At 41.4% G+C, this 22,940-nt stretch overlaps 3 protein-coding genes across 12 annotated transcripts in view; all 3 read left to right on the forward strand.

Moving 5' to 3' along the window:
* LOC114864326 (protocadherin gamma-A11-like) overlaps positions 1–22,940 on the forward strand; it is a 265,898-nt gene that overhangs the window by 79,622 nt on the left and 163,336 nt on the right. Inside the window, exon 1 of one of the 10 annotated variants that reach the window (XM_029165119.3) lies at positions 10,794–13,322. The exons of 6 other annotated variants lie outside the window; for them this stretch is intronic. In XM_029165119.3, coding sequence (XP_029020952.1) covers positions 10,941–13,322 — 2,382 coding nt within the window. In that variant the 5' untranslated portion in view covers positions 10,794–10,940. Of the gene's footprint in view, positions 1–10,793; positions 13,323–15,324; positions 17,930–22,940 lie in introns of those variants that run through there. 3 more of the 10 variants (XM_029165134.3, XM_029165117.3, XM_029165132.3) reach the window with 3 other exon arrangements.
* Positions 967–4,670, forward strand: LOC129604699 (protocadherin beta-15-like). Its single transcript, XM_055512233.1, has one exon. The coding sequence runs from the start codon at positions 973–975 to the stop codon at positions 3,445–3,447; it is 2,475 nt and encodes an 824-aa protein (XP_055368208.1). The 5' UTR covers positions 967–972; the 3' UTR covers positions 3,448–4,670.
* LOC114864348 (protocadherin beta-15-like) lies at positions 17,958–22,840 on the forward strand. Its single transcript, XM_029165185.3, has one exon. The coding sequence runs from the start codon at positions 19,130–19,132 to the stop codon at positions 21,599–21,601; it is 2,472 nt and encodes an 823-aa protein (XP_029021018.2). The 5' UTR covers positions 17,958–19,129; the 3' UTR covers positions 21,602–22,840.

A 22,940-nucleotide genomic window follows, 5' to 3' on the forward strand; every position in this document is an offset into this window, starting at 1 on the left:
ACTTTGGGTAGACGTGTCTTCAGCAGGTATTGTAATAAAGCAATCTACTAACGTGTTTTTAGGTGTTCATAAGTCCTCTTCAGCCCTTTTTAACATGTGTTTCATTTTATCTCTTGCTGGATTGTTTTGCTTAGATCACTTTCAGTAGCGTTGATCTTGGACATTGTCTAAGCATTTTTCTGATCTTTACTTTATTTTGATTAGCTACACTTCTCACATACTCATACGTTAATATGAGGAGTAGTCGGGTTCTATAGGAGCACGTACCGTGGCTAAATAAAGAGGAAATACCAAAGACAAAACAAGCAACTTCTTCACACTCTTCTAATGCCACTTGCATAGAATGCATTTCCTACTGTAAATGTAAACAGCAGTATTTGGTCTCTGCTGTAGGTCAGGAAGTGACATCTTTCGGAAATCAACGATATTATTATTGCTATTAATACATTATATAATAAAAATATCATGTTAATATATATAACTGTAATGCATTTACAGTCCATTTTGTAACAATTTCATTGATTTACCATGGAATTATGTTTTTAGTTCCAGGTATTGAGTAACATCAAGGCTTGTAGCTTTCTGTTATGCTGACACGAAGGAATTATCTGTTTTAACGATGCCACTGGTTAAATAATTATTTATTTTAGACTTCTTTAGACGCGCATTTAGGATCATACAGGCAAATTATTTAGAATTAATGTTTAATTACACTTTAAAAAAAGAAACAAACAAGTCCAGAATGTGAAAGGCTTTTGTTGATCTAATGGTTATAATTTATTTGTACTCACGGTGTCACTACAGACCAGCTAAGGACTTGAATGTTCAGTCTGTGCACACCACCCATTATTGGGATTGTCCATCTCTGTTCTCTGCTTTGACAGAGAGGTAGTCGGAGGGCGTTTATTTTTGAAAGAATATCGTACTCTACCTTTTTACGACGTATTTGAAGTAGTGTATCAAAGACTGAAGATGCGTTTTGGACGGCTGCTCTTTCAAAGCCATGTCTTGGTGTTTCTCTTTGTTGTGGTGGAGCACGCACACGGAGACGTGAGCTACCGTGTGCAAGAGGAGCTAAAGCGCGGATCCGTGGTTGGAAATATCGCCAAGGATCTCGGCCTGGAGGTGAATCGACTGTCGGCTCGGAAAGCTCGTGTTGATGTTGAAGGGAGCGAGAAGCGATATTGTGGAATTAACCTTGAAAATGGTAATTTAGTTATAGAGGAACGAATTGACAGAGAGGAGCACTGTGGACAGAAGCCTTCATGCGTTCTGAAATTCGACTTGCTGTTAGAAAACCCACTGGAGTTACATCGGCTGTCTCTGCAGGTGGAGGACATCAACGACAATGTACCATATTTCCAGAAAGGCATTATTAAGATAGAAATTAGAGAATCTGCTGTTAAAGGAGCTAAATATCGCATTAATGCAGCACATGATGAAGACATAGGGAAGAATTCCGTTCAAAACTACATTTTGCAACAAAACCCCCACTTTGTGTTCAATATTCAAACGACCAGTGCTGGTAGTAAGTATGGAGAGCTGGTTTTAGAGAAGGAGTTAGACCGAGAGGCGCAGCAGGAGATGAAGTTATTGCTCACTGCTGTGGATGGTGGTTCACCGCAGAGATCCGGGACCGTAACCATTCATGTTATTGTACTCGATGCTAATGATAACGCTCCGGTGTTTTCTGAGACCGTGTATACAGCTCGTTTACCAGAGAACTCGCCTGTAAAAACGACAGTTATCACTGTCAGTGCAACAGACGCTGACGAGGGCTTCAACGGCGAGGTTACATATGAATTTAGTAGAATTTCTGATAAATCACAGAAAATGTTTTCACTGAATGAGAAAACTGGGGAAGTTATTGTGACAGGAGACATCGATTATGAAGAGGGTTCAAAATATGAAGTGTTTGTTGAGGCTAAAGATGGTTATGGCCTCTCAACAGAGGCAAAGGTTATTATTGATATCACCGATGTGAATGACAACGCACCAGTTATATATGTGAAATCCCTAAATAGTCCCGTATCCGAAAGCACGTCACCTGGTACAGAGGTGGGCATCATTAACGTCCAGGACAGAGACTCTGAGAACAACAGACAGGTTCGCTGCTCCATCCAGCAAAATGTTCCGTTCAAGTTAGTTCCGTCCATTAAAAACTATTATTCTCTGGTGACCACAGGACAACTGGACCGTGAACTAGTGTCTGATTACAACATTACCATCAGTGCCACTGACGAGGGTTCTCCTCCTCTGTCCTCCTCTAAAACCGTTCACTTATCTGTAGCTGACGTCAACGACAACCCACCTGCGTTTGAGGAACAGTCCTACAGCGCATATGTGAGTGAAAACAACAAACCTGGCTCCACCTTATGTTCCGTTGCTGCTCGAGACCCGGACTGGAGACAGAACGGTACCGTGATCTACTCTCTGTTACCTGCTGAGGTGAACGGTGCCCCGGTGTCGTCCTATGTGTCAGTGAACGGAGACACGGGGGTGATCCACGCTGTGAGGTCGTTTGATTACGAACAGTTCAGGAGTTTTAAAGTGCACGTGATGGCCAGAGACAACGGTTCTCCTCCTCTCAGCAGCAACGTGACCGTCAGTGTGTTCGTGTCGGATGTGAACGACAACTCTCCTCAGATACTGTACCCCGCCCCGGAGGGCAACTCGTTCATGACCGAGCTGGTCCCCAAAGCTGCACACGGAGGCTCTCTGGTGTCCAAAGTCATAGCGGTGGACGCGGACTCCGGACAGAACGCCTGGCTGTCCTATCACATAGTCAAATCCACTGATCCGGGACTTTTCACCATCGGTGTCCACAGCGGAGAGATCAGGACGCAGAGGGACGTTTTAGAGTCTGACAGCATGAAGCAGAACCTCATTGTGTCGGTGAAAGATAACGGACAGCCCTCTCTGTCTGCCACCTGTTCCATGTATTTACTGATCTCTGATAACTTGGCTGAGGTGCCAGAACTGAAGGACATTTCTTACGATGAGAAGAATTCCAAGCTGACGTCGTATCTGATCATTGCTCTGGTGTCCGTGTCCACGTTTTTCCTGACCTTCATCATCATCATCCTGGGTGTGAGGTTCTGTCGTAGGAGGAAGCCCAGACTGTTGTTTGACGGAGCAGTAGCCATCCCCAGCGCTTATCTCCCTCCTAATTACGCAGATGTTGACGGCACAGGAACTTTACGCAGCACTTACAACTATGACGCCTACCTGACAACAGGCTCTAGAACCAGTGACTTTAAGTTCGTGTCATCCTATAATGACAACACGCTGCCTGCTGACCAGACTCTGAGGAAGAGTCCTTCAGACTTTGCTGATGCTTTTGGAGATTCGGATGGTTCTCCTGAGGTAGGCACTTGTCATGTCACCACTGTAAGATCTGTCGAACCAGTGATTTACAGCCTTTCGTGTCGTTCTTCTTTTTATTAATTTCGTACATCGCTTAGTACGCCTTAAAAACAAGCAGCGCAGTTAACGTTAACTACTAGGCTTGTTCACTTCTGTGTGAATTGGCAATGTCAGCAATTGTACACAGGCTGACGGCTGGTTACTTGTAACACTTTTCTAATTTCAGTGTCTGCGTTTGTTGTGGGCTGTCGTTTTGTAGACGCTCAATTTGACGTCACGGTTTTCTGTCGCTCTCCTTACAGTTGTTGGTCTTGCATTTAGTTGATCTTCTTTGACTTGGACAGTATATTTACAGCATTGCTACAGCTGTTTTATGTCTTATTTAATTTATTCTCCCTTACTATGTTAATGAGATTTTATTGACTTCATTATAGTGGTTTGCCATAAAAATATGCCTGCACGTGATATTAACTTTGCAGACAAACTTACTAACTATAGACTTTGTTGCCCATTTTAGTCATTAATATTTTAGTTATATGTGCTAAAGCTAGCAAATTTTATTTCTGCACTTTTTTCAGTTTCATTGAAGGTCCCAATGTGGTTTTCTGTGGAGGGACTTGCGTCCAGCTACAATCGTTGTCTCTGTCCTTGGTGCTGAATTTTCTTTGACGATCTTTTTTATTTTAGTGTGACTTTTCTGTGTTATGCTGTTGCCTTTCATTGATAAATGCTGTCGTATCAAACTGATTATGTTCGTTGCTTACATCTTGCTGTGATGCTGTAGCATTAGTTTACTCCATTGACTCAGAAGTGTTAAGTTTATTGTGAATATCATGTTGTATGTCGATATTTAGTGTTCAAGTAAGATAAGCAAACCCAAGCCTCATCAATCATTTTGTTTTAATGGTTATGTGTTACTAGGTTTGTCCTGTTTTTTTTAAATGTCGACATTTTAAATATCCTTGCAGGTTCACTTTTTAAGGTTTAACATTTTATCTGACCACGACCATTTCTAAATAATTGTGAATGCAAGATTGTTAAATTTTATTTTGACTGGACAATGTGTCGTCCATTAAAACTAAAGTGCAAACATAGTAATCCCGATGCTCTTGCAGACTTGAACAAAAGTATTGCCTTATTATTATAAGAAAGTTTTGCGTTTGATGTAACTTTTCGAATTAAATAGGCGTTTCTCCTGCATCTTCATAGCAGCTGTTGATTACTGTTATCTGTTTAAGGTTTGCCATAAAGGAGAATTACTTTTCAGCGTAATACATCACCTCAATTCAATTCAATTCAATTCAATTTTATTTATATAGCGCCAAATCACAACAAAGTTATTTCAAGGCACTTTACAAAGTAAGGTTTAAAACCTCACACAACTAAACCCAACAAATCCCACATACAGCAAGCATTTAATTTGACAGCAACAGTGGAGAGGAAAAACTCCCTCTCTAACGAGGAAGAAACCTCCAGCAGAACCAGACTGGATGTGGGCGGCCATCTGCCTCGACCGGTTGGGGTGAGAGGATAGAGAGATAGAAAAGCACAGCAACAGCAACAAGCAACAACAAGCAACAACAGAGCACAGGCAGGATGGTAGGACCAGGGACTGGATGCAGGCAGGATGGTTGGATCCGCAGCTGCCCATCACAGACACCAAACTTTGAGTCCAATGATACCTGTGGGTGAGGACAGAGAGGGAGAAAGAGTGGGGGTGGGGGGGGGGGGGGGGGGGGGGGGGGGAGAGAAGCACAACTACTGGACAGAAAGAGACAAGGTTAGTTAAACATGGGACAATGATGGGAGGTTATGGGACAGAGGAGGTAGAAGGAAACAGAGGAGCTCAGTGTATAAATTAAGTCCCCCAGCAGTCTATGTCTATTGCAGCTTAACTAAGAGATGGTTCCTGTGACTAACAATAATTGCCAGTGACCTGAACCATCTCTAACTATAAGCTTTATCAAAAAGGAAGGTTTTAAGCCTAATCTTAAAGGTGGAGAGTGTGTCAGCTTCTCGAACCTGAAGAGGGAGCTGGTTCCAGAGGAGAGGAGCTTGGTAGCTAAAAGCTCTGCCCCCTGTTCTACATTTAAACACTCTAGGAACCGCAAGTAGCCCAGCGCTCTGAGAACGAAGTGTTCTGCTGGGAGCATAAGGAACTATAAGGTCTTTAAGATAAGAAGGAGCTTTATCATTGAGTACTTTGTATGTGAGTAGGAGAATTTTAAATTCTATCCTACATTTTACAGGCAGCCAGTGCAGAGAAGCTAATGTAGGAGAAATGTGATCTCTCTTTCTAAGTCCTGTCAGAACTCTGGCTGCAGCATTTTGAATGAGCTGTAGGTTTTTTAAGGAGCTGTTAGGACATCCTATGAGTAAGGAGTTACAGTAGTCCAGCCTAGAGGTAACAAATGCATGGATCAGTTTCTCTGCATCGCTCTGAGAGAGGATGCTTCTGATTTTAACTATATTTCTAAGGTGGAAGTAGGCGGTTCTGGAGATTTGTTTAATGTATGATGTAAAAGAGAGATCCTGGTCAAACATGACACCAAGGTTCCTCACAGTAGAATCTGAAGCTAATGTTATGCCATCCAGGGTGGCTATCTGACTCAATAGTGTCTCTCTCAGATTTTTAGGCCCAACAATAAGAATCTCGGTTTTATCTGAGTTTAGTTGAAGGAAGTTTTGGGACATCCAGGATTTGATGTCTTTTAAACAACCCTGAATTTTGACTAGTTGATCTGTTTCATTTGGTTCCAAGGACATGTATAGCTGAGTATCATCTGCGTAAAAATGAAAATTAATAGAATGCTTTCTAATAATCTCACCTAGAGGAGACATGTATAAGCTAAACAGAATTGGACCCAGCACAGAACCCTGTGGAACTCCATAGCTAATCCTTGTGCGTGTGGAGAATTTATCATTAACATGAACAAACTGGAATCTGTTCAACAAATAGGATTTAAACCATCCCAATGCTGTTCCATTAATCCCGATTCTATGTTCTAGTGTCTGTAATAGAATGTGATGATCAATTGTATCAAATGCAGCACTAAGATCTAACAGGACAAGGACAGAAACTAGACCATTGTCCGAAGCTAATAGAAGATCATTAGTGACTCTAACCAGAGCTGTTTCTGTGCTATGATGTTTTCTAAATCCTGACTGAAAATCTTCATACAGGTTATTCCCACTAAGGTGGTCAGATAATTGTTTAGCCACGATTTTTTCCAGAATCTTGGAAATAAAGGGTAAATTTGAAATGGGCCTATAGTTGGCTAGTTGTCCAGGGTCAAGGGTTGGTTTTTTCAATAGAGGTTTGACCACAGCCACCTTAAAAGCCTGTGGTACATAGCCTAGTTGTAAAGATTGGTTGATTTGATTTAATATGGATGAGCTGATTAAAGGTAGAACTTCTTTGAGTAATCTGGTTGGGATTGGATCTAAAAGACAAGTGGACGACTTGGAAGAGTTGATTATTGAGGTTAACTCCATATGAGTTATGGGGGAGAAGCTGTCTAGGTAAGACAGAGGATTTAATAAATTTAAAGTTAATGGATCTAGACAGTGCTTTCTGTCATTTGGAAGAAGTCGCTGCTGAATGTTTTTTCTAATGATAATAATTTTATTAGTAAAGTAGTTCATAAAGTCATTGCTGCTGAGATTTAAGGGGATAGTAGACTCAATACAGCTATGACTCTTTGTCAGCCTGGCTACAGTGCTGAAAAGAAACCTGGGGTTGTTTTTGTTTTCCTCAATTAGGGAGGAATAATATGTTTTTCTAGCAGCACAAAGTGCTTTTTTATATTTCATTAGACTGTCCTTCCATGCAATGCAGTTTACATTTATTTTGTTGGAACGCCACTGTCTTTCTAGTTGTCTAGTCCTTTGCTTTAGACTGCGGATGTCTGAGTTATACCACGGAGCTAACCTCCTCTGATTCACTGTCTTCTTCTTCAGAGGAGCCACTGTGTCTAACATTGTACGTAGAGAAGCTGCAGCATCATCTACAAGACAATCAACCTGTTCATAAGGATTAAGGTGACTGTTCTCTGTGTATCTGCAAGACATTGAGGCAAAAGATGATGGAATCATCTGCTTGAATCTGGCAACAGCATTGTCAGATAAACATCTGCTATAGTAACATTTCTTTCCAGCTGTTATAGGGTCAGTTGTGCTAAATTCAAAAGTTAATAAGAAATGGTCAGATAACAGAGGGTTTTGGGGAAGAACTATTAAATTATCAATTTCAACTCCATATGTCAGGACAAGATCTAGAGTGTGGTTAAAACGATGAGTGGGTTCATTTACCTGCTGTGTAAAACCAATAGTGTCTATTAAGGAGTTAAAAGCAGTGCTGAGACAGTTGCTGTCAACATCTACATGAATGTTAAAGTCTCCCACTACAATGACTTTATCTGTGCTAAGAACTAAGTCAGATAAGAATTCAGAGAATTCAGTTAAGAACTCTGAATATGGAGCAGGAGGACGGTAAACAATACAAAACACAACTGGTTTCTGAGTTTTAGAGTCTGGGTGAGAAAGGCTTAGAGTGAGGCTCTCAAATGAGTTATAACTATGTTTAGGTTTAGGAGTAATTAATAAATCTGATTTATAAACTGCTGCTACTCCTCCACCTCTACCTGTACTTCTTGGAACATGATAGTTGATGTGACTCATTGGAGTGGACTCATTTAAAGTAACATATTCATCCTGCTGCAGCCAGGTTTCAGTGAGACAGAACAGATCTATGTGATGGTCACTTATCAAGTCATTTATTAAAAAGGATTTAGATGAGAGAGATCTGATATTTAATAAACCACACTTCATTAGCTTACTATTACTTTGTTCCGTAAGAGGAACTGTTTTGATGTTTATTAAATTCTGGTAAGTCACTCCTCTTTGATTTGTTTGTGACTTGTATAGTTTAGGTGGTCGAGAAGCAGACACAGTCTCTCTGCGATAACTAAGACTAAGAGTGGGTCGCGGCTGTAGAGAACATGCAGAGAGGCGTGTAAGACTGCGACTCTGCGACTCAAGATGCACCTGATCTTGTCCTTAGTTGTGACTGACGTGCTACTTGTGTTTGAGTGCTCTCGGATGTTTGTAGTTGTCAATACTGGGGTAGAGCACAGATGGAATGATTTTTACTCCGTGCTCGCGTCAAAAGTTGTTTAACAAAACAAATTAGTGTCTACTGACTCAATTATGTTGTGTACCGTCAATATCAGTTAAGTGGTGGCCTCAGCGGTTTAGTGTTAGTGCTTAAAATATATCTTTACCACACACCTAAACCGAATCTGGAATGTTGACCGTGGTTTGCGATGAAACTAGTGTTTTCTTTGACCGACTGGAGCTTTTACACGTGTATAAAAAATGAATCATGTTGTACCAAAAAAAATCTCATGGTGTCAGTGTGTACCAGGAACCAGTGACTTTAAGTTTGTGTCATCCTATAATGACAACACGCTGCCTGCTGACCAGACTCTGAGGAAGAGTCCGTCAGACTTTGCTGATGCTTTTGGAGATTGTGATGGTTCTCCTGAGGTAGGCACTTGCTCTGTTACGTGTCCTAAATAAGTAAAACAGATTAAAAATGCACAAACCAGCAACTAACTCTGTTACTTTTAGTTTATCAGGTTCCGTTTTTTCAATGGTTTGCTTTGTGCCTCTGTCCTTGGTGCTAATCCTTCATTTTTACCTGCTTTGTTGAACAGTAATACATGTTCACGATTATTTCTATTGAAGTCTATTGATTTCATACTGCTGAAATCTACCGTCAATGGAAGATAACTTTTCTCTGCAGTTTAAAAAAAAAAAAACAGGTAGCATCTGTGTAAGTTAATTGTTTAGTAGTTGAATAATCTGTTTTAATATTTACTACATTGTTCAGACAAGCTATCATCCAAAAGTCACCATTACCATCAAAATCAATCTTCCTGAAATCATTAGCATTTTACACGTTTTACATTTTAGTGTACAAAAGTAGGAGTATCTGGTTAACTGGTGCAGAGCTCATTGGTGCGATTAATCATTTCTCAGGGTTTTTAAACAAATCTGATTTGTTTTTGGTTCTCTTTTTGTACGAGACCGTTTGTCCTCAAACAATGTGAAATAGGTCTGATTTTGATGGTGATTCTCTTATTTCCATCTATCAGGATTTAGTTTTTACGATGTTCCAAGATTTAGACTCTTTGGAAGAAGGTTCCCTTGTGAATTTCTTAGACCATTTGTTGGACGTTGTTTGTCCCAGATGCTCTTTTGCTTTAACACAAAGGCAGTTTGATTAGAAGCAGAGCGGTGTAAACATTTTCAGATTTGCTTCACATATTGTTAGGTTATGATGCAGTTAGTGACTTATCTTGTAGTGACAAGAAACCCTTTCTTTAACAGATTTAGGTTCATAATTAATATTTTGGGAAGTGCTGGGAACCAATGCAGAATAATTATTAGCGTAAAAGACAAATAAGGGTAGTTACATTGAAATAAATTCACACAGCATTAAATGTTGTTTTTAGAGGTAATACCTGCATCATATAGATACAGTTTCAAATGCATGGCAATTTTAATAACTATCTTAATTGACGATTTCTTTAATATTGTGGGAGAAAAGCCTTTGAGTGAGGACAATTGACCCCAAAGCTTGATACAAGCCACTTGAAGACAGTGCAGAGTTATATGTACAGTAATGTGATGAGTACTTTGGTAAAACAAATGGTAGTTTTACCAACGCAGGTCATCTTTACATGGTGACAGTTGAAAGCAAATAGATTTGTGTTCTGCATTTGAAAACAAAGCCGACAAAGTATTTATTGATTGTAATATAAATCACAATTTACATGAGTTTAAAGTTCCCGACTGCTCCTGATGAGTTCTGCATTCGTACAATTACTAAATTAGACTGATATTGTACTTGAATCTAAATACAGATCCTACTTAATGAATGTTTTTCTGTGGACTTTTAAAGATAAACAAATAACTTTCAAACAGTAGGACTTTTTTACTCAAACCTCAAAGCCTTTCAGTTTTGTACATTTTACCTGACTATCACAGGAAGCACAGACTTTGACTTGCCTTGATATTGTAATATGTCTTTAGGAGAATGATATTAAAAAAAGTAACATATTACTGCCAGTAATATAAATACATTTAGAGAAAACTATGTTCTTAGAAGTAAAACATTTTTCTGTGCCATGATTTTTAGAATTTATATTTTTTCAGTATTTAAGTAACTAATCATTTTAATACACTCATATAGTTAGACGGTCTGCAAATGTGTGAAATACAAGCTGAGAAAGTTCTCATTTCAATGTAGAAATCCAGTAGTCATTTAATCTTTAATAGTTTTTGCATTATATTTGTTATCTATGTGGAAATGTTTGTAGTTGAAGTCAGCTCAAGGTGTCGCTGTACACCAGTTTTAAAATTGAACTATTCGACACATATCAGTTTGTTGTACGCCCAGAACAGTAACAGACGCAGTCTCGCGGAATCTCGGCTTTTGTTCAGTGATCTCTGGTTAAACGGTCTTTTTTTTCATCGTGGTTCAACGTCTCAGCAGCTCGAACTGAAGGATGGATGGAAATATGAAATCGTTTAAGTCGTACAGCTTTTACTTTGTTCTTCTTCTGTTTTTGCACGTCGCGTATGGAGACATCAACTATTCCTTTCCAGAGGAAATGAAGCGAGGATCAGTTATTGGAAACGTAGCCAAGGATCTTGGGATGGAAACGGGTGCGTTCGCTAACAGAAGAGCCCGCATCGACTCCGACGGGACGGACAAACGTTACTGTGACATAAACCTGAATAATGGAGAGCTGGTTGTTGCCGACAGGATTGACCGAGAGGGGCTTTGTGGAGAGAAGGCTTCGTGCGTTCTGAAACACGAGCTTGTGCTGGAGAATCCTCTGGAGCTCCATAGAATTAGTTTACACGTTCATGATATTAATGATAACGCTCCACGGTTTAAGGAGGAAATGATACATCTAGAAATTCGCGAATCTGCAGACAGGGGAGCTCGTTTTGTGATCGAAGAGGCGCACGATGCGGATGTAGGACAGAATTCAGTTCAGCAGTACAGCCTCAAAAAGAATGAGAATTTCGTTTTGGCCACTAATGGAAACACAATTGAGCTCGTGCTCGATAAAGAGCTTGATCGTGAAAAACAGCAGAACATTGATCTGATCCTTACGGCTCTAGATGGTGGCTCCCCTCAGAGATCAGGAACCGTAGTTATACACGTCACTGTGCTGGATGCTAATGATAATGTACCAGTGTTTAGTCAGAGCGTTTATAAAGCAAATCTGCCTGAAAACGCTCCTGTAGATACTGTGGTAGTCACAGTGAGTGCAACTGATGCAGACGAGGGAGTGAATGGAGACGTGACTTATGAATTTGGTCACGTTACAGAGGACGTAAAGAAGGTGTTCATTATTGACAGCAAAGTAGGTGAGATCAGAGTAATTGGCACCGTTGATTTTGAAACTACAAAATCATTTGATATACGAGTAAAGGCAAAAGATGGTTTAGGGTTATCATCCTACGCCAAGGTAATAATTTCTGTTACTGATGTGAATGACAACGCCCCTGTACTCAATATAAAATCATTAACCAATCCTGTATCAGAAAACACGTCACCTGGTACAGAGGTGGGCATCATTAACGTGCAGGACAGAGACTCTGAGAACAACAGACAGGTTCGCTGCTCCATCCAGCAAACTGTCCCATTCAAATTAGTTCCTTCCATTAAAAACTATTACTCTCTGGTGACCACAGGACAACTGGACCGTGAACTAGTGTCTGATTACAACATTACCATCAGTGCCACTGACGAGGGTTCTCCTCCTCTGTCCTCCTCTAAAACCGTTCACTTATCTGTAGCTGACGTCAACGACAACCCACCTGTGTTTGAGGAACAGTCCTACAGCGCATATGTGAGTGAAAACAACAAACCTGGCTCCACCTTATGTTCCGTGGCTGCTCGAGACCCGGACTGGAGACAGAACGGTACCGTGATCTACTCTCTGTTACCTGCTGAGGTGAACGGTGCCCCGGTGTCGTCCTATGTGTCAGTGAACGGAGACACGGGGGTGATCCACGCTGTGAGGTCGTTTGATTACGAACAGTTCAGGAGTTTTAAAGTGCACGTGATGGCCAGAGACAACGGTTCTCCTCCTCTCAGCAGCAACGTGACCGTCAGTGTGTTCGTGTCGGATGTGAACGACAACTCTCCTCAGATACTGTACCCCGCCCCGGAGGGCAACTCGTTCATGACCGAGCTGGTCCCCAAAGCTGCACACGGAGGCTCTCTGGTGTCCAAAGTCATAGCGGTGGACGCGGACTCCGGACAGAACGCCTGGCTGTCCTATCACATAGTCAAATCCACTGATCCGGGACTTTTCACCATCGGTGTCCACAGCGGAGAGATCCGGACGCAGAGGGACGTTTTAGAGTCTGACAGCATGAAGCAGAACCTCATTGTGTCGGTGAAAGATAACGGACAGCCCTCTCTGTCTGCCACCTGTTCCATGTATTTACTGATCTCTGATAACTTGGCTGAGGTGCCAGAACTGAAGGATATTTCTTACGATGAGAAGAATTCCAAGCTGACGTCGTATCTGATCATTGCTCTGGTGTCCGTGTCCACGTTTTTCCTGACCTTCATCATCATCATCCTGGGTGTGAGGTTCTGTCGTAGGAGGAAGCCCAGACTGTTGTTTGACGGAGCAGTAGCCATCCCCAGCGCTTATCTCCCTCCTAATTACGCAGATGTTGACGGCACAGGAACTTTACGCAGCACTTACAACTATGACGCCTACCTGACAACAGGCTCTAGAACCAGTGACTTTAAGTTCGTGTCATCCTATAATGACAACACGCTGCCTGCTGACCAGACTCTGAGGAAGAGTCCGTCAGACTTTGCTGATGCTTTTGGAGATTCTGATGGTTCTCCAGAGGTAGGCACTTGTCATGCTATCTATATTAAATGAGCTAATCATCTTCAAGCCATATGGGTACACATACAAACGACCAACCTGAATACATTTTTCTAAATCTTCTCTTTTGTCACATTTATTGACTAGGGTACATATTTTAAATCATGTGCTTCTTGACTCTGTCCTTGGTGCTGATTATATATTTTGTGAGTTTTGGCGGTTTAATCCTATACCTATTTCAGTAATGAGTTTGTTTTTCAACATGTTTTGTGGTTTTAGGTTAGTCTTTGAAAAACGTAAATATTTTAATGTTGAGGTTAGGGGCTGTGTATTACAAGACAATCAGGCTATGTTGAATTTCTTGGTGAACCGGCATTGAGGTCACAGCTTTAATTCCAGATAATTAGGTCTGTCATAAACAACTGCTTTGTTTTGTTTTGTGTAATTCCAATGTTTTTTACATCTTTATATATTAAGGAGTTGCTACCATAAATTAAATGTTTTTTTTTATAAATAATCTAGACTATATCACCTATTTTCAATCTCAATGCTTTTACATTCATCTGTCAGTGTTCATTATTTAAGATATTTTCAAGATCTTGCTTTTATAGAAGGGTATTTAGTTATGTATTGAATTGGCTCTTTTCTCTTGTGCTTGGGGCAGTTTGACCTACATGCTCATGGACACAGTCTTCAAGCATGTTTGCTTTCTAAACTTGTAGCATCTTCCTTATTTTTAACTCTGACTTTGCAAAGTGGACAGTTGCTAAGACAAGGCAATGACTGAAGAATGTCATGCAACTGGGGCTAATGTCAGTCTTGGATTGCAGTGGTTTAGTTAGAATAATGATGAAATCATTTCTGAATTTGCTGCATGTGTTTAATAAAAGTGCAGTTAACAGTGTGGTGTGTGTAGTTGCCAAAAAACGACTACATACAGTAGTTAGTTGTGTCAGATGCTTATAACTCTAAATACATGAGTAGGACATGTATGCTGGTGATCACATGTAAAGCAAAATTACAGGAGTTTGAATGTTATTGTAAAGCAAAAGCCAGATAGGAGAACATATTTAAATACCAGTCAATATTTACGTGTTTTATTGAACATGCCTTCAATATTGGGATTAAAGCTGTTTATTGACCAGAGACGGGTAGCTTGTTCTTGTTATGCTGTATGTGAGCATGATGCAGGCAACCACTGGAAGACGGTGTAAAGTTATGTATGGGGATGTGTTGTGTCGTCCTTGCTTTATACATGGATGAAACATGTGGCTTTGCCAAAGCAGCTCAGCTTTGAATAGTGATAAGTCAAAGCCATTGGATCTGTGTTCCTTCTATAGTTACAGTATTGATTGTAACGTAAATATGAAACTTTGATTCATGTGTTTACACCTAGACGTGTTCTGCAGTCATGTGTGCTGCATTATGCTGATACTTTACTTCAAGCTAAATGCAGATGTCACTTCATGATTGCTTGTTTTACCAAGTTGTAATTGATGAAGCCAAACAAGTGCTCTAAAAGAGTAGGGTCATTGTTGTTAAGCAGTTCTGCATATTTCTCCTGACCGCCTAAAGCAGAATGGGCACTAATTTCCCATTCTGTTGTAAATTGGCATAAAACCAGTCATATAATACTGTCTTCTACTGTAAAGAAGATAACTTGCATACTAGATAATGTAATAAATGTCTGTGATGCAGTTTAGAGTACAGGCTATTATATTATTATGCCCAACAAGTTTTTTTGAAGAGCTTAAATTTGATATATCCATTGTATATGTTGTTTAGGTATTAGTTTAAGGAGAAAAACTTAATAATTCCTCTTTTGCATAATTGTTGAGGATTGAAACATTTTACTTGTCAGAACAGGACGTTTAGTTCTGTTAAATTATTTTCACTCCATGATCTAAAGCATTCTTCGAAGCTTTAACCTGTAAACGTGTGTGATACAAAGCGAAACAGTCAACAGTTGCACATACTGTGAAGGGCGAATTTATCTTTTCTCCTAACATCTTTTACACATTTTTTTTTGTTATCCATTTGTGAAAAAATGTCATAGTTAGAGTCAGCTCAAGGTGTCGCTCTACACCAGTTTAAAAACTGAATTCTTCTACACAGATATCAGTTTGTTGTACGCCCAGAACAGTAACAGACGCAGTCTCGCGGAATCGCGGCTTTTGTTCAGTGATCTCTGGTTAAACGGCCTTTTTTACATCGTGGTTCAGCGTCTCAGCAGCTCGACCTGAAGGATGGATGGAAATATGAAATCGTTTCAGTCGCATAGCTTTTACTTTGTTCTTCTTCTGTTCTTGCACGTCGCGTATGGAGACATCAACTATTCCTTTCCAGAGGAAATGAAGCGAGGATCAGTTATTGGAAACGTAGCCAAGGATCTCGGGATGGAAACGGGTGCGTTCGCTAACAGAAGAGCCCGCATCGACTCCGACGGGACGGACAAACGTTACTGTGACATAAACCTGAATAATGGAGAGCTGGTTGTTGCCGACAGGATTGACCGAGAGGGGCTTTGTGGAGAGAAGGCTTCGTGCGTTCTGAAACACGAGCTTGTGCTGGAGAATCCTCTGGAGCTCCATAGAATTAGTTTACACGTTCAGGATATTAATGACAACGCTCCACAGTTTAAGGAGGAAATGATCAATCTAGAAATTCAGGAGTCCGCAGACAGGGGAGCTCGTTTTGTGATCGAAGAGGCGCACGATGCGGATGTAGGACAGAATTCAGTTCAGCAGTACAGCCTCAAAAAGAATGAGAATTTCGTTTTGGCCACTAATGGAAACACAATTGAGCTCGTGCTCGATAAAGAGCTTGATCGTGAAAAACAGCAGATCATTGATCTGATCCTTACGGCTCTAGATGGTGGCTCCCCTCAGAGATCAGGAACCGTAGTTATACACGTCACTGTGCTGGATGCTAATGATAATGTACCAGTGTTTAGTCAGAGCGTTTATAAAGCAAATCTGCCTGAAAACGCTCCTGTAGATACTGTGGTAGTCACAGTGAGTGCAACTGATGCAGACGAGGGAGTGAATGGAGACGTGACTTATGAATTTGGTCACGTTACAGAGGACGTAAAGAAGGTGTTCATTATTGACAGCAAAGTAGGTGAGATCAGAGTAATTGGCACCGTTGATTTTGAAACTACAAAATCATTTGATATACGAGTAAAGGCAAAAGATGGTTTAGGGTTATCATCCTACGCCAAGGTAATAATTTCTGTTACTGATGTGAATGACAACGCCCCTGTACTCAATATAAAATCATTAACCAATCCTGTATCAGAAAACACGTCACCTGGTACAGAGGTGGGCATCATTAACGTGCAGGACAGAGACTCTGAGAACAACAGACAGGTTCGCTGCTCCATCCAGCAAAATGTCCCATTCAAGTTAGTTCCTTCCATTAAAAACTATTATTCTCTGGTGACCACAGGACAACTGGACCGTGAACTAGTGTCTGATTACAACATTACCATCAGTGCCACTGACGAGGGTTCTCCTCCTCTGTCCTCCTCTAAAACCGTTCACTTATCTGTAGCTGACGTCAACGACAACCCACCTGTGTTTGAGGAACAGTCCTACAGCGCATATGTGAGTGAAAACAACAAACCTGGCTCCACCTTATGTTCCGTTGCTGCTCGAGACCCGGACTGGAGACAGAACGGTACCGTGATCTACTCTCTGTTACCTGCTGAGGTGAACGGTGCCCCGGTGTCGTCCTATGTGTCAGTGAACGGAGACACGGGGGTGATCCACGCTGTGAGGTCGTTTGATTACGAACAGTTCAGGAGTTTTAAAGTGCACGTGATGGCCAGAGACAACGGTTCTCCTCCTCTCAGCAGCAACGTGACCGTCAGTGTGTTCGTGTCGGATGTGAACGACAACTCTCCTCAGATACTGTACCCCGCCCCGGAGGGCAACTCGTTCATGACCGAGCTGGTCCCCAAAGCTGCACACGGAGGCTCTCTGGTGTCCAAAGTCATAGCGGTGGACGCGGACTCCGGACAGAACGCCTGGCTGTCCTATCACATAGTCAAATCCACTGATCCGGGACTTTTCACCATCGGTGTCCACAGCGGAGAGATCAGGACGCAGAGGGACGTTTTAGAGTCTGACAGCATGAAGCAGAACCTCATTGTGTCGGTGAAAGATAACGGACAGCCCTCTCTGTCTGCCACCTGTTCCATGTATTTACTGATCTCTGATAACTTGGCTGAGGTGCCAGAACTGAAGGATATTTCTTACGATGACAAGAATTCCAAGCTGACGTCGTATCTGATCATTGCTCTGGTGTCCGTGTCCACGTTTTTCCTGACCTTCATCATCATCATCCTGGGTGTGAGGTTCTGTCGTAGGAGGAAGCCCAGACTGTTGTTTGACGGAGCAGTAGCCATCCCCAGCGCTTATCTCCCTCCTAATTACGCAGATGTTGACGGCACAGGAACTTTACGCAGCACTTACAACTATGACGCCTACCTGACAACAGGCTCTAGAACCAGTGACTTTAAGTTCGTGTCATCCTATAATGACAACACGCTGCCTGCTGACCAGACTCTGAGGAAGAGTCCTTCAGACTTTGCTGATGCTTTTGGAGATTGCGATGGTTCTCCTGAGGTAGGAACAGATGTTTTTGCCCATTATTTTCGTGAAGTTGCATTTGTTCCTCTTCTCAACAAATACGTTCTGTCTCAGTCACTGTGGTTCGCGATTTTAAGACTTTTTCAACTGTAGTCGGACTTTGCTGAAGCCTTTGAAGATCCCGATGGTTCCGCTGAGATAGGCGCTTGCTTTGTCACGTATCCGAAATAAGGTACAACAATTTTAAATGTACAAACGACCAACCGACTGCGTTACCTTTAGTCGATCAGGTTCAGTTTTATTTGGTCTGCTTCGTGCCTTTGTCCTTGATGCTAATTCTTAAATAGCTACTTTGTTGTAGTACGTGTTCACGTTTACTTCTTAGTCCGTCAGACTTCGCTGATGCCTTTGGTGTTTCTGTTGGTTCTCCTGATGGAGGTTTGTCTAACACGTGCTTTCTTTCCTTTCAAGTTTTTAAGCCCTTGTAGTTTATCTTTACATATTTTAAGTTTAAATTTATTGTTTATGTTGAATTTTGGACTTGGCCAAAGTGTTCCATCAATGGAATTTTGTTGCACTCAAACGTCTGACCTTATGTGAACTCACAATTAGCTTAAATCAAACTTTCCATTTTACGTCTGGTTCGTGTAAATATAGCTATGAATTAGTTGTTAACTATGTCAACTCCTCCTCCCCCAAAATGAACTATGTAACCACCACATATTTACAGTATTTAATTGTCCACAAATGTATTTAGGAAAATGTAACTGTACTTCGTTGTATTGTTCATGTCCCGCTATAGTGTCCCTTTCAACGTTCCCTCGTCATGTTTCAGCTGTCCATGGTGCTAAACAATTTTACTGTATTTCCAAGTTCATAACCTGTTACCCTCCTAATTTTTCGTATTATCTAAAATTTACAACATTTTCTTTTGTTGGAATATAAATTTATCTGGTTCGTCCTTCACTATATATGGCGCTTTAACTAATTCAAAAATAATTATACTTGCTAGTGTTATATATCAACGAGCACTGCAGGTGTCACTGTGCACAAAGAAACCCACATACTCTTTCACTCCCCACCCATTTACCTCAGTTCGTTTTTAAACCAGCCTCCAGTATTGTGCAGTATTTCACTATACAACACTGGTAATGTGACCGTCGTCTTGCCCACTTACGTGAGTTTTAACCTGTCGTCTGCGTCGTCTACGTTCTACTCATTATTCTTACCACCATCATGACATCTAACCGAATATCTCTATGGTATGGATCTGTTTTTATTTTCCTTGTCCTGCCCTCGGTTCGCGGAGACGTGAGCTATTCTATACCAGAGGAGATGAAACGAGGATCCGTAATCGGAAATATCGCAAAGGATCTGGGACTAGAATTGGGCAGATTTTCCGCTCGCAAGGCTCGTATTGATGCTGAAGACAACAACGTTCAGTACTGCGGAGTCAATCTCAACACCGGAGACTTGGTTGTACAGGACAGGATCGACAGAGAAGCTCTTTGTGCAAAAAAGGCCTCGTGTGTCTTGCAGCAGGAACTGGTACTGGAAAACCCGCTCGAGCTGCATCGAATTAATATCCGGGTTCAAGATATCAATGACAATTCACCACAATTTAAGGAGGAGTCACTAAAAATTGAAATTCATGAATCGGCAGACAAGGGTGCACAATTTCTTCTCGGTGAAGCACATGATGCAGACATCGGAGAGAATGCTGTTCAAAGCTACTCACTGCAGCACAATGATAATTTTAAACTCAATACTAATTCAAGAAGTGGTGGAAAAAGGTTCTGCGAATTAATCTTAGACAAAGAGTTGGACAGAGAGGACAAAGAAGAACTAATGTTTGTACTTACAGCATTGGATGGTGGCTCCCCTCAGAGATCAGGCACCGTAGTTATACACGTCACTGTGCTGGATGCTAATGATAATGTACCAGTGTTTAGTCAGAGCGTTTATAAAGCAATTCTGCCTGAAAACTCTCCTTTGGAAACGTTAGTGATCACAGTGAGTGCAACTGATGCAGACGATGGAGTTAACAGTGAAATTACATATGAATTTGACCATGTTTCGGATGAAAACGCAAATGTATTTTCTCTACACTCCAAATCCGGGGAGGTTCGAGTAGCTGGAGCCATTGATTATGAAAAAGCAAGCGCATATGAAATGCAGATAAGCGCAAAGGATGGTTTGGGGTTGGTTTCATATGCAAATTTAATATTTGAAATTACTGACATTAATGATAACGCACCTGTTATACAGCTAAAATCACTGAGTAACCCCTTACCTGAAGATGTGTCACCTGGTACAGAGGTGGGCATCATTAACGTACAGGACAGAGACTCTGAGGACAACAGACAGGTTCGCTGCTCCATCCAGCAAAATGTCCCATTCAAGTTAGTTCCTTCCATTAAAAACTATTATTCTCTGGTGACCACAGGACAACTGGACCGTGAACTAGTGTCTGATTACAACATTACCATCAGTGCCACTGACGAGGGTTCTCCTCCTCTGTCCTCCTCTAAAACCGTTCACTTATCTGTAGCTGACGTCAACGACAACCCACCTGTGTTTGAGGAACAGTCCTACAGCGCATATGTGAGTGAAAACAACAAACCTGGCTCCACCTTATGTTCCGTTGCTGCTCGAGACCCGGACTGGAGACAGAACGGTACCGTGATCTACTCTCTGTTACCTGCTGAGGTGAACGGTGCCCCGGTGTCGTCCTATGTGTCAGTGAACGGAGACACGGGGGTGATCCACGCTGTGAGGTCGTTTGATTACGAACAGTTCAGGAGTTTTAAAGTGCACGTGATGGCCAGAGACAACGGTTCTCCTCCTCTCAGCAGCAACGTGACCGTCAGTGTGTTCGTGTCGGATGTGAACGACAACTCTCCTCAGATACTGTACCCCGCCCCGGAGGGCAACTCGTTCATGACCGAGCTGGTCCCCAAAGCTGCACACGGAGGCTCTCTGGTGTCCAAAGTCATAGCGGTGGACGCGGACTCCGGACAGAACGCCTGGCTGTCCTATCACATAGTCAAATCCACTGATCCGGGACTTTTCACCATCGGTGTCCACAGCGGAGAGATCAGGACGCAGAGGGACGTTTTAGAGTCTGACAGCATGAAGCAGAACCTCATTGTGTCGGTGAAAGATAACGGACAGCCCTCTCTGTCTGCCACCTGTTCCATGTATTTACTGATCTCTGATAACTTGGCTGAGGTGCCAGAACTGAAGGATATTTCTTACGATGAGAAGAATTCCAAGCTGACGTCGTATCTGATCATTGCTCTGGTGTCCGTGTCCACGTTTTTCCTGACCTTCATCATCATCATCCTGGGTGTGAGGTTCTGTCGTAGGAGGAAGCCCAGACTGTTGTTTGACGGAGCAGTAGCCATCCCCAGCGCTTATCTCCCTCCTAATTACGCAGATGTTGACGGCACAGGAACTTTACGCAGCACTTACAACTATGACGCCTACCTGACAACAGGCTCTAGAACCAGTGACTTTAAGTTCGTGTCATCCTATAATGACAACACGCTGCCCGCTGACCAGACTCTGAGGAAGAGTCCTTCAGACTTTGCTGATGCTTTTGGAGATTCGGATGGTTCTCCTGAGGTAGGCACTTGTCATGTCACCACTGTAAGATCTGTCGAACCAGTGATTTACAGCCTTTCGTGTCGTTCTTCTTTTTATTAATTTTGTACATCGCTTAGTACGCCTTAAAAACAAGCAGCGCAGTGAACGTTAACTTCTAGGCTTGTTCACTTCTGTGTGAATTGGCAATGTCAGCAATTGTACACAGGCTGACGGCTGGTTACTTGTAACAGTTTTTTTTTTTTTAATTTCAGTGTCTGCGTTTGTTGTGGCCTATCGTTTTGTAGATGCTCAATTTGACGTCACAGTTTTCTGTCGCTCAACTTACAGGAACATCAATTTACCATATGATCAGATGCACACAATTGCTATATATAAATCTGGCTTCTATCATTACATCATATCACTCCATTTTTATGATGATACGATGGGTTAAATTGTCCTTTATCTTATCAACTTATCACCTCAGAAGATAATTCTTGCTTAAATGTATTTACAAAAGTCACATAGGCATTTACAGTAGGATGTTCGTTTTTCATTAAGACCCATAAAATAATTTGCCCTCTTTTTGCAAAAACTCAATCCAATAGGTGTTTTTGACTCTATCTAACTAAGGACAATATATTTTTGCATGGAACTCTATGTACAAATAGTTGCTGGCTATCTTTGCGTCTCTGTCCTTGGTAGCAAGCAGTTTGTTTCTTCATCAGAGACAATTCACACTTTTTGCACTGTCCTGACATTCATGGTGAATAACTAGATGTAGGATAATGATATAACTTTTAGGAGTGATATGCTTTTAACAGCAAACAGTGAGGGTGAAAATAAACTACACAACTCTTAAATTTGTCCTTTTTAAATACCCTGAAATGCCTGATATTTGATCACCAGGGGCTGGTTTACCTGTTAGCACGTGTCGTACATAAATGGACAGATTCAGACATGCTTGAGCTTTGCTGGTGGCTGTTCCTGCTTTGAATTGCTGCTTATGGTTACTTGATTAGACCTATGCATTTGTGTTTATTTTCCCCTCTCATTCCTTCCCACATCCTTTTTTTTCTCTGTTTCATTTATTCTGAGCAGCATTTCTCTGTTATCTAATGAACCTTTTCATGCTATCTTTTCAAGGTTTAAAAAGTTTGGGTCTATAATTAAGAGACAAAATCTGTTTTCCTTCGTGTGCTTTTGTTCTTCCTTTTTTATCATTTCTAAGTTGTTGTGCTATTGTCCAATGTAAATTTCCTTCAATGTTAGACTGGTGGACAATACGATAGTTTACAGAGGTCATAGTGTTGTTTTGGTGACCAAGCCATTATAACAATTGAACAAAATGTTTTTTATACCAGTACTCCTTTAACGTTTTATACATTTTATTATGATTGATCATTATGGAGAACAACGTCAATATTAGTATTAGCTTTTGTGTTCAGCTGGCGATGTT

The sequence above is a fragment of the Betta splendens genome, chromosome 10 (assembly GCF_900634795.4).
Source record: "Betta splendens chromosome 10, fBetSpl5.4, whole genome shotgun sequence".
NCBI classification, from domain to species: Eukaryota; Metazoa; Chordata; class Actinopteri; order Anabantiformes; family Osphronemidae; genus Betta; species Betta splendens.

Coding starts and splice junctions, on each gene's coding strand:
- LOC129604699 (XM_055512233.1), top strand. CDS start 973: ATGCGTTTTGGACGGCTGCTCTTTCAAAGCCATGTCTTGGTGTTTCTC.
- LOC114864348 (XM_029165185.3), top strand. CDS start 19,130: ATGACATCTAACCGAATATCTCTATGGTATGGATCTGTTTTTATTTTC.